The sequence below is a fragment of the Babylonia areolata genome, chromosome 21, assembly GCF_041734735.1.
Source record: "Babylonia areolata isolate BAREFJ2019XMU chromosome 21, ASM4173473v1, whole genome shotgun sequence".
Lineage (NCBI taxonomy): Eukaryota > Metazoa > Mollusca > Gastropoda > Neogastropoda > Buccinidae > Babylonia > Babylonia areolata.
The window spans coordinates 12,145,617-12,158,116 of record NC_134896.1 but is presented as its reverse complement, the minus strand read 5'-3'; the positions used below and the strand labels follow the sequence as shown (position 1 = coordinate 12,158,116).

Sequence of the window (12,500 nt, the reverse complement as noted above, 5' to 3'; positions counted from 1 at the left end):
ACCTAAAGGGCGTCACGCCGATAGGTCGTTAACTCACTCAGTACGGCCAGTCCTCTCTTCTCTTCTACACAGACCCCTCGGATGTCCAGTGGGTGTCTTAATGACCCAACCTTTAGCTTCCGTCGTCAGAATTTTGGTATTCTTTGTCAACATTCACCTCTTCAGTATAAGAGCCTTCCGCTTGCAATATTTTGATGATGGTAATTGGGGTGAAACGCTGTTAACGTCGTCTCTCTCGCCGTTCGTATGGAGAGAGTTAAACTCATCTCTAACAGCTCATTGGTCAGCTGCCGGACACAATGGACATTAGTTGGATGGCATGACCCCAACTTCTGCTAAAATCAAACAGCGAAGAAATTCAAGAGCAGTGTGGGGATGGTTCAGAGTGGAAGACATGAACAGGGGAACCTTGTTCTTGTTATTGGTTCTTTGACTGATCGATAGTGACGGGTTTGAACTTCGCAAAACTGATAGAAGTGAAGACACGGTGCCCCGCTTTCAGTTTCAAAGGGGTGTCAGAGCGTGCGGGCTGACCCATATACTCTACACCACAGATACTCTTCAGATGCCTAACCTACGCTTAAACCCAACGCGCTGGTTAATGTCTTGAGAGCTTACGCTAGCTTAGTGTAAAGCATCAACATAAAATCAAATGAAATACTTAAACAAATAGAAAGCAAATACATTGAAATACAGTAACATGAAAGATACATAGAGGACAGAGTGACTGAAATAAAACCAGAACGCGCCCCAAAACCTAAAGTTGTTGAGTTACAAGTTGACCCACACAGAAACACACAGTGGAGTGATGGCCTAGAGGTAACGCGTCCGCCTAGGAAGCGAGAGAATCGGAGCGCGATGGTTCGAATCACGGCTCAGCCGCCGATATTTTCTCCCCCTCCACTAGACCTTAAGTGGTGGTCTGGACACTAGTAATTCGGATGAGACGATAAACCGAGGTCCCGTGTGCAGCATGCACTTAGCGTACGTAAAAGAACCCACGGCAACGAAAGGGTTGTTCATGGCAAAACTCTGTAGAAAAATCCATTTCGATAGGAAAAACAAATAAAACTGCACGCAGGAAAAAAAAAAAAAAAAAAAATTGGTGGCGCTGTAGTGTAGCGACACGCTCTCCCTGGGGAAAGCAGCCCGAATTTCACACAGAGAAATCCGTTGTGATAAAAAGAAATACAAATGCAAATACAAATAGAAAAATGCAAAACGGAAAACCAACAGACAACAAAGAAAACGCCACGGCCCCTGAACACATCCAATAACTTCGAAAGCTCCACCGAACTCGACCCATCGTTCCTACACAGGATCTGATTGCGCTGAATTCCTGCCACAACATGCTGGAAATAGGGTGGGCGTTTGGAAATCATAATGAGAGCATTAACTCTCTCCATACGAACGGCGAAAGAGACGACGTTAACAGCGTTTCACCCCAATTACCACCATCAAAATATTACAAGCGGAAGGCTCTTACACTGAAGAGGTGAATGTTGACAAAGAATACCACAATTCTGACGACGGAAGCTAAAGGTTGGGTCATTGAGACACCCACTGGACATCCGAGGGGTCTGTGTAGAGGAGAAGAGAGGACTGGCCGTATTGAGTGAGTTAAAGTATCGTTAGCTCATGCTGAAACAAAACATCAAGAAGCTACTGCCACCCGAGGAGAAGGACAAGAAAACTGGGTGGTTGATTGGGTTGCTCAAGACCACTCGTTCGAAGTGGATGATAAGCGGCAGGCACAGACAGAGAGCGAGAGAGAGAGATTCAAGAATCAAGATTCAAGATTTAAAAAACTTTATTACTCAAGGATAAAGATTTCAGGCATTGCCTAGTCTTCCAATCCGTCTTTGTGACAACAGAAACAGTAACGATAAGACACAACAATAATAACAATAGTAAATACTACCATTACCACTACTACTACTACTACTACTACTACTAATGATAATTATAATACTAATCAACGGACCATTATCATCATAAAAATATAATGAAGGGAACACTGTCACACACTCACACCCACCCACCCACACACATATGCACACACTCATCCCCAAACACACACACCCTTATGCATATACATATTTGCATATATATATATATATATATATATATATATAGAGAGAGAGAGAGAGAGAGAGAGAGAGAGAGAGAGAGAGGCAGAGACAGAGATGGAGACAGAGACATAGAGATAGGACGCAGGATATAATTGTCAGGCCATTTGCCCATACAATGGAGTAAGCACAGTATGAAAAAAATATGAATATATTCATCGACATAAAATCACATTCACACATTTTGTCTAATTTTTAACGCTTTGAGTACAAAAAGGGACAGATTACAAACAATTCTTTCGTTTACATTGGTAAACAGAAGTGTAAGTTTAAACATGGATGGTTGTCTATAGAACTTTTCTGGTATTAGCTCCTTCCGGATAGTTTTGTATATATAGCACGTTAACAAAAAGTGAAGTTCTGTTTCTGGGACATTGACACAAAAAGGACAGTTAAAATTTCTGTTCACATCACGTTTGTACTGTAAAAAATGACAATTCAGTGGAGACATTCAAATCCTGAATCTCAAGAAAACGCTACGAATTTTGATTTTGGCAATTTGAAGTAAATGACAGCTTGGTGAAAACGAATGCTTATAAGAGGCGTAAACATCATAGAATGTATGTGACTCTAAACATGCATGCCAGTCTTGTTTAAAACAGTCTCTGTTTGAAAAGTCTGTCTGTTTGAAAGTCTTTGTTCGAAAGCCGTTAGAAAACATTTTCGAGTTACCAACCCGCTGAAATTCCCAAACTTCTCCAAAACCAAATTTGAAAAAAAAAGATTTCTGACTTTGCATGCCCAAGTCACAAAATTCTGGTTCTGCAGGTTCAGAAGGATATCATAAGCTTTCTTTGGATATCTAATGTTTTCCATCTGTACAATTCGTTACCAGAATTTCACACATTTTACGTGTGCTGCAATATATGAAGGGTACCGGGTATCTTCGTTTCAGAGCAAACAAGTCAACGTTTTCGATTTGTTCTTGGTTTTGTGTCAGTCCCCAGATTTCAGCCCCATATGTCAAGATTGGTTGTATGTGGTAATCAAAGAGCTTAAAAAAGATAGTTGGCGAATGCTCACCAATTCACCACAACATCCTAATGACTGCTATCGTTCCTTTGTTTTGCCTTTTCTGCAAGGTAGACAAAGTGTGTGCAAAACTCAAATTTTGTTGACAAAAAGATACCAAGGTATTTGTACATATTTACAATTTTTAGCTCATTTCCATCAAAAAAACATTTTTCTCTCAAGGCATGATAACCACCATTACGGAAAATAATAACATTGGATCTATTCATATTTACAATAAGATCAAGACTTTTAGCTGTGTCAGACAGAATATTTAACTGTCTGGAAACATAGAGATAGGTATATAGATAGATAGATAGATAGATAGATAGAGATAGACAGAGAGAGAGAGAGAGAGAGAGAGAGAGAGATAGAGAGAGAGACATATATATATAGAGAGAGACACGGAGAGTCGCAGAGAGACACGGAGAGAATGGCATTGATATAGATATCAATTATGTCTGGAAGTACATTGATGGTTTGTACATCGCGTATAAAACATTATAGTAAGTAATGGATTTCTGAAAGACATATGAGTATTTCATAAAGACAATAAAGGATGAAAATCGTTCCAGTATATAATATACCTTCGACATTTGTTTTTTTTTACAAGCAAGAATCTTCCTAACTCTCTGAGTCAGCGACAGTCTCCCGCGGGTAGACCTACTTTAAAAGTCAGCCACCCAGACATAGAAAAGCAGACAGACAGACAGGGAAATGACCACACACACACACACACACACACAATCACACACACGCACACACGAGCGCGCATACACACACACACACACACACACACACAGATACGGATACGGATAATTCAAGTATACGCAACTGTCCCTCATGAAGGGGTGCAAACACGTGAACATATAACAACAATAACAAATAATACGCGGTAATGTCAACAAGAAACAACACACTTAGTTCAGAGAGAGAGACAGACAGAGACAGAGACAGAGACAGAGAGAGAGAGAGAGGCGCTCACCAAGACATGAGGTACGTTTGTTGTACTTGAGAGACTGTGCATTCGTTGTCAAACCGGAGAGGTCTATTTTTATCCCGTGAACGCCCAGGACAACAATGGCAGCAAACAGCACCGTGACGTCCAGACGACGGAATGGAGACATCTGCAACAACAAACAACAAACCTGGATTTTGTCAAACAGAAACTGCAGATTCATTACTCAAAATTTCTGTAGTGTCCTGAATCTTAGTACTTATTGGTGACATTTTCACGGTTTGTGGGACTATAAAACAACAACAACAACAACAACAAAAAACAACCGAAATAAAAAAAAGCAAGATGATGGCACGTAAGTCTAGGAAGTGAATTGAATCCACATCAAAATTGAGTAAAATAACCTACAAAATAAGAGTCGAAATCCACTGAAAATGGAGTACAGTATCTACCAATGGTAATATCGATTCATACAAGCATAAATATTGCCGATAAAATAGGTTCTTGAATTCAGGATGCCAAAATAGGACTTTACACCCTGGTCAATAATAACGAAATGATGAATTTTATCTGCAATCGGCAAAATGAGAATGGAAAGCATGTTAGCTGACAATGACACTGACATTCTAAATGGTTTGGCCCTTGACCCATATCAAAAGCGTTTAACACACCCAGAGGTAAGGAATGACAGTAAGAAAACAATGATTGATCACTTACCTATTTCTAGATGGGCTGGAATAAAGAGAGGAGTCAATTGAGGGGCGGGAGGAGGTGGGGGTGGAATGAATGTGAGCGTGCAAAGTTCTCCTGATTTTTATATGTAAACAACTGTGTCCATAAAGATTTGGATTTGAACATGCTGGTTATATTACACGGTTGTAAGCGTTTTACTGTCAGTCACAAATTTTACGATTTTATTTTTTTAAAGCAAAAAAGAAGAAGCCACGACCCTCCAGGTTCAGCTTGGACAGTCAGGTTATGACATCTACATGGCTGGGTCCATGATTCTCAGAAAACTCTCATGTGGGGATACTGGCGCATGGCGGTCGCAGCAACTAGGGACGCCCAAAGAAGAGGTACAAAGATAACATCAAGCCCAACCTCCAATGAGCAAACCTTCAGTTTTGGCAACTTGAGACTGTTGCTGCTGCTGCTGTTGACAGAAGCAGATGGCATACCGTTACAAAATAACTGCAGTGAGGACATCCGAGGGAGGGAGGTCCGGCCATCGCCTTGCAGCTAGCTGCTCGTCATCGGTGACACAGGGCTGAGTCAGTCCAGGACCCATCTGCAGCCACAGGTGTGCTTCGGACTTGGGTCCACGAAGCGAAATGCATGTTAACTCTCTCCATACGAACGGCGAAAGAGACGACGTTAACAGCGTTTCACCCCAATTACCATCACCAAAATATTGCAAGCGGAAGGCTCTTATACTGAAGAGGTGAATTTTGACAAAGAATACCACAATTCTGACGACGGAAGCTAAAGGTTGGGTCATTCAGACACCCACTGGACATCCGATGGGTCTGTGTAGAGGAGAAGAGAGGACTGGCCGTACTGAGTGAGTTAACCGAGATGACGTCTCACCGCCTCGGTTCCCGGGTGATAGCCATGCTGGTGATGAACAGGTTCTGAGAGCTTGCAACAAAATGACAATACAAGTGATTCAGCAGCTGCTCAGGGTCAACACTACCCACAACAGGCCTGACAGTGGGAGTTCTCTGTGCGTACTGGGACTGCAACAGAACTGCCCTGGATGTATGAGCTGTGCTCTGAGGGAAAAGAGATGAGTTGAATGCAAGCATTGCCACTTAGAAGAAGGTGCAGACGATGTGGTAGCAAAACAACAAAAAACAAACAAAAAACAAACAAACAAAAAAACAAACCCCAAAAAACAGTCTTGATAAAAAAAAACCTATATTGTCAGAGATACCGCGTGGCCGACACCAACCATGCTGCACACAACAAACTCCATGGCTCCAGACAAGACTTAAAGAGGACAACGTCATTCATCAGACTAGCTGGACTGGCACTGTGAAGAGAAGAAGAAGAAGAAGAAGAAGAAGAAGAAAAAAAACACACCCCAAAACGCCGAATGATTAAAAAAAAATCCTTTCTTATACTTTTAGCAGGTGCCCGTATATCTATCTGCCTATCTAGCTAGCTATGTATCTATCTCTGACTGACCGTCTTTTTATTGTTGTTGTCTTTATCTAATGAGCCATAACGTTTTATTTTGTTCTGCTTTTTTTTCATCAGAAATTCTCTACCCTGCACACAGTTAGAATTCCTGCAGAACAGACGCTGCAGGAAATAGCTTCTTTCTTGGATTTGGCAAAAGGGGTAAAATATATTCTTGTCTTTTCTGCATATCATTTTCTTCAAATGGTGAACTGACGACATGTGTGTTATACACTAGACTGCTTTCATTGAGCACACACATACAGAGAACCAAATCACAATCCATTTGTTTTGATTTTAACTGAATGCGAGAGCTAACCATCTAAATACCATAACCAAATGAACAGCTGGCCCTACACAACAGTTAGGTCAACTGATCGTTTGAAATGATGAGGATTTCTAAAAAAAAAAAGAAAAAAGAAAAAAAAAAGAGTCATGTTGTGAAATGAAATCAGAATTAGTAACCTCAAAAAGTAACAAACGTGTTCAATGGGTATATTCTGAAAATGGACATATTTTGATTTCTTCACGATAAAATTCTGTACTTTTCCCGGTCAAAGGTTTTATGGTTCCAGAAATGTTCATTGAACTCCCAAAGTGCTGAATACGGTACGTGCTATATGACCGCAATTCTGACTGACCGTCTGACAACAACCTATCTATCTACTATCCATCCGACTGTTTGTCACGGATTTTTTTTTTTTTTAGCAATAATTTACGGTAAGACAGTTGTGGGACAATACATAATTGATAAATGTCTCTCTGACGTGTAAATGGTTCCTGTCCGGTTATGCTTCGTTCTGTCCCCCTCATGCGGGAGTGTTTTTTTGTCCTGCAGGTAGTCATGAAGAAGTAACCAGCAGTCTGATTAACACTTCACAGGGCGATGCAGCTGGCACATTCTGGTGCAAGCCATGGTGGTTCGCATTGTGTGTGTGTGTGTGTGTGTTGTGTGTTGGTTGGCTGAGAGAGAGAGAGAGAGAGAGAGAGAGAGAGAGAGAGACATAGACAGAGACAGAGACAGAGAGAGACAGAGAGACAGACAGAGAGTGTGTGTGTAAGCGCACAGCAGTATGTTTGAAGATGTGTGTGTGTGTGTGTGTGTGTGTTTGCATGCGTGCGTGCATACCTCTCTGCGTTCCTTTGTGTGTGTGTGTGTGTGTGTGTGTGTGTGTGTGTGCGTGTGTGTGTGTTTGCGTGCATGCGTGTGCGCGCGCGTGCCCGTGCTCGTATGTGTGAGTGTGCATGTGTGTGCCGTGCTATACCTCTAGCCGCAGACTAATGGATTTGCTTGCAAAGCATGAGTAGATAGATAGATAGATACACAGCACTAATCCATCCCTTCCCATCCCATCCAACCCACTCACCCACCCTGCATGCTAGCAGTCTTCGTCCCCCGAGTATGGCTCACCTCTCGCAGCCAGTACCAAGAGAACACGCTGACAGACTGACTGATACCACTCAGACACACCCACGGTTCTTGACAATACCGAGTGGACCAGTCCCATATTTTATAACATTGGCTATATACGTGTGTTTGGTTGTGTTGTGCACTCTTGTGTACATTAGCAGAACCTACAGAGATGTTGTGCTGACCACCTTGTTGTACTGCTGTGAAACATGAACGACGTATCACCGCCACGTTCGAAAACTTGAGCAGTTTCACCAGAGATGCCTACGAAAGATCCTCGGCATAAAGTGGCAAGACAGGGTCTCCAACCTTCAGGTCATAGAGAGGAGCGGCCTGCCTAGCATCGAAAGCCTGCTGATCCAGTGCCAGCTACGCTGGACAGGACACGTTTTCCGCATGACAGACAGCAAGATCCTGAAGATGCTTTTGTATGGCCAGCTGAAGAAAGGCCACCGTGAACTCGGAAGACCCTGCAAGCGCTTCAAGGACACCTTGAAGACAAACCTCAAAGCCTGTGACATAGACATCGCTTCCTGGGAAACTGATGCCCTTGACCGCTCTCGCTGGAGGATGCTGTGCTCTAAAGGCATAAAGACGTTTGAAAACAAGAGAACGCTGGCCATTAAGGAGAAGCGTGAGCGAAGGAAGCAAGGCTCAACTTCTGGAGACGTTTTCCCTTGCAACACCTGTGGGAAGTGCTGCGCATCCAGAATCGGCCTTTTCTCCCATATGAGGACACACACCGACAGATAAGCCTGCCTGCCTACTCGTCCGTCGGTCCGACGGGAGACTCCATCAATCATCAAAGCTACGAGGCAAGATGAAGATGTATTTGGTGATTGTATTTAGAGAAATGGCAGGAGGCGGGGCATAAGGCTTAGTACCTGTTTAAAGGAAGTGCTTGGAAAGGAAATGAGCATTCTCCCTCTGTGACCACTAATTGATTAATGCGCGCGCGCACTTGTATGTGTGTGTGTGTGTGTGTGTGTGTGTGTATGTGTGTGTTTGTGTGTGTGTGTGTGCTTGTGTGTGTGTGCGTGTGTGAGGTGTGTGTATGTCTATCTGTGTGTGTGTGTGTGTGTGTGTGTGTGTGTGTGTGTGTGTGTGTGTGTGTGTGTGTGTGTGTGTGTGTATGTGTGTGTGTGTGTATCCCTCTGTGTGTGTGTGTGTGTGTGTGTGTGTGTGTGTGTGTGTGTGTGTGTGTGTGTGTGCCTTATATACATTTCATAAATAAATAAAATACTTACAAATAATAACATACAACTTTTCATTCATTTTATTCCTGTGGAGGGGAGGGAGGAGGGGAGATGGGCCGCAAAGGAACTGGGGGAAGGGAGGGAGGGGTCGCTCTTTAGTCGTTTCTGAGTGCCTCTTTAAAAGGAAATGATAGCAACAAATATCAACAGTATTCAAACACAAATTTGACACCAGTGCTGAAATAAAATCACACGAAGACGTTGTGGTACCAACTGTTCAATCACTTGTCCTTGCACACCATTGCATATTATTAGACAACAAGACTGAAAGGGCATTCAATGCATTCAACACACTCGGCAAGTAAATGAATATATGAATATATAAAAACAAAAGCTAGGGAGATGGATGCGACTGGTGGGGAGGGGTTGCGCAAGGGGAGAGGGAGGGAGGGAGGGAGGGAGGGACATCACACATTGAATTCAGAATGATTTACGTCAATTCGGATTGATATCAAAACATATGAAGCACATTTAAGAATCAATACAAGAAAGTGTTGATAAAATGTTTCCACATACGTCAAAATAGGAATTATAAACGTAACCTTCACAATAAACTATACCACACACACACACACACACACACACACACACACACACACACACACACACACACACCCTTTCTCCCCACACCCCTCGCTTCCCCACCCCCGCCTCTTTCACACACACACACACACACACACACACATAGACACACACACACACACACACACACACACACAGACAGACAGACAGACAGACAGACAGACACACACACACACACACACACACAAACACACACACACACTACCACCAGCAGCAGCAGCAGCAGCAAAGAAACCCATGACCGACTGACCGAATAAAACAAACAAAACAAAACAAAAACCAGACTCGAAAATAACTAAATAAAGAAATTAAAAATAAATAACTAAACAAACAAGAAATGAACACACAATATAACGTGATCAAAAGGATTCCAAAAAGAGGAAACGCCTTTTATTTTCATTTGAACAATGGCTGAAATTCTCCCCCATCGCAACCCAGTACGTCCTCCCCCCCCCCACTCCCACGTCCCCACCCCACCCAACGTCCCCCCCTAATCCCCTCTCCCCCCCTCCCCCCCGCAGCTCCGCAGCCCCCCGACCCCCCCCCCCCCCACCATCACAACAACCCCTCTCTCCTTCGCATCTCAAGCCAACCCCCTCAACACCCAACACCCTCCCAATCATACATCCCCCAACCCCTCACGCACCCACCCAATCCCCCCCACCCCCACCCTGGGACCCCCCAACGGCGTCGACCCTGTATGCAACTGGCAGACCTGACTTAGCTCCGACAACATCACTACAGCATTACTTAATTGAACCGGCGTGACAGCAGTAGCTCAGGTTGCTAATCCACTCACAATGAAGTCGCGCGACGAAGCAGTTAAAACTGTAGTGTGTTTGTGACAAGTGACAGGGTTGCATTCGTAGCATCAACCGTAATTAGATTAATTTTTCTTCGTCCGGTGTGTGTGTGTGTGTGGGGGGAGGCTGGGGGGAAGGGGGTGGGGGAGGTGGTGGTGGTTGGGGGAGTTGGGGGGGGGGGGGCTTGTTATGATTTATTTATTTATTTATTTATGTATTTGTTTATTTATCTATTTGTTCATTCATTTAGTTAGTTACTTAGTTGTTTATCTATCTATCCATCTATCATCATCATCATCATCATTATTATTATTATTATTATTAGTAGTAGTAGTAGTAGTAGTAGTAGTAGTAGTAGTATTACTATTATTGATATTGTTATGGAGTCTGGCCTCGTTGACCACCTCTATGTATTGTCGGGTGGGTGAGTTGTTACAATGCGTTTTATTGTTTCATTTATTTATTTATTTATATTTTTGTTTGTTTCTTTCTTCCATTTATTTGCTTATTTGTTTATAATAATAATAATAATAATAATGGTATTTATATAGCGCTGAATCTTGTGCAGAGACAAATCAAAGCGCTTTCGCACCAGTCATTCACACGCATGCACAACTCTAAAACTGTAGAAACTAAAGACAAGGAAGGGCAGGCAAGGGAGCTATTTTGGGAAGAGGTGGGTTTTAAGGCCAGACTTGAAAGAGCTGAGTGTGGAGACTTGACGAAGCGAAAGAGGAAGTTCATTCCAATCGCAAGTTCCAGAGACAGAGAAAGAACGGCGGCCAACAGTCGAGTGTTTGAATCTGGGTATGCGAAAACAGAGTGGATCCGAAGCCGATCGTAGTGAGCGAGATGGATGGATTGTAGAGGTGAAGGCAGCCGCAGAGATAGGAAGGGACAGTTTTGTGAATACATCTATAACATAGAGTGCTGATCTTGTACTTTATTCGGTGTGAGACAGGGTGCAAGTAGAGATGTCGCAAAAGAAGAATGATGTACTCAGATCTTTTCTTTCTGAGGACGAGTCGGGCAGCAGAGTATTGTATGCGCTGAAGGGACTGAATGGATGAAGCAGACAAACCAGACAATAGAGAGTTACAGTAGTCAAGGCGAGAGAGAATGAGAAAAACGACAAGTCTAGGTGTTGCGTCAGTGGACAGATATTTCCGGACGGCACTGATGCGCCGCAGTTGACAGTAGCAGGACTGACATGTCTGACTGATAAATTTTTGCATGGACAGTGTATTGCCAAGGACAACACCGAGGTTCCTGAATGACGTGGAAAGAGGGATGGATGTACTGCCAAGTTTGATTGTGTCAATTGTGATGGAAGACAGTTTTTGTTTAGTTCCTATGATCATTGCTTCAGTTTTGTCCGCGTTCAATTGTAACTTATTTTCGAGTCATCCAGTTTTGAATATCCAGGAAGCAGTTAATTCATGTACTTATTCATTCATTTATTCATTTACTTGTTTATCTATATTGAGTTAGTTTGTTATTTATTTGTCGTCCTGATCACGATGTCTAGGAGGCGTCATGGGAGAAGCAGTCAGGAGTTAGACTTCTGATCCAGTGTTCACAGTGACCCCCCTACCCTACCCCCAACCCCCAATCCCCTACCCCAACCCCCAACCCCCCACCCTCTTTCAAGGCCCCTGTTTCTCTATGCTGCAGCGTCCTTGGGAAAGAAAGGCATTTCACTTGGTTTTTCTCTCACTCCTCCACCCAGGTGTGAATTCAGGTACCTGACTTCAGTTTGGGAGGAAGGTCAATTAAAACTGGACCCCGTCTTCCTATGCCGAGCCTTGGGCACAATGGGCATGAATTTACCGCTCCGATGGCCGTGAAAGGCTGTGGAGGGGTTGGGGGTGGGGGTGGGGTGGGGGGTCTTTACCCTTTAAGCAATTATCATCATTATCGTTATCAAATCTCTCTCTCTCCCTGTCTATGCATTTCTGTATCAGTGTATATGTGCGTGCATGCGAACACGCGCGTGAGAGTGGGGATGGGAGGGTGTGTGTGTGTGTGTGGGGGGGGGGGGGGGGGGGGGGGGGGGGGGGAGGTCTTTACCCTTTAAGCAATTATCATCATTATCGTTATCAAATTAGCTGATAATGTTGGTCACGAAATCGCATCGTTGTCATCCAGGTGTTGAAAGCTTCTCTTTAT

At 43.4% G+C, this 12,500-nt stretch overlaps 1 protein-coding gene across 1 annotated transcript in view; it reads right to left on the bottom strand.

The window, feature by feature from the left end:
* Positions 1–12,500, bottom strand: part of LOC143296717 (neuropeptide prohormone-4-like) — a 47,529-nt gene that overhangs the window by 25,084 nt on the left and 9,945 nt on the right. The window contains exon 2 of the mRNA XM_076608773.1: positions 4,126–4,267. Within this exon, the coding sequence (XP_076464888.1) occupies positions 4,126–4,267 (142 nt within the window). The remainder of the gene's footprint in view (positions 1–4,125; positions 4,268–12,500) is intronic.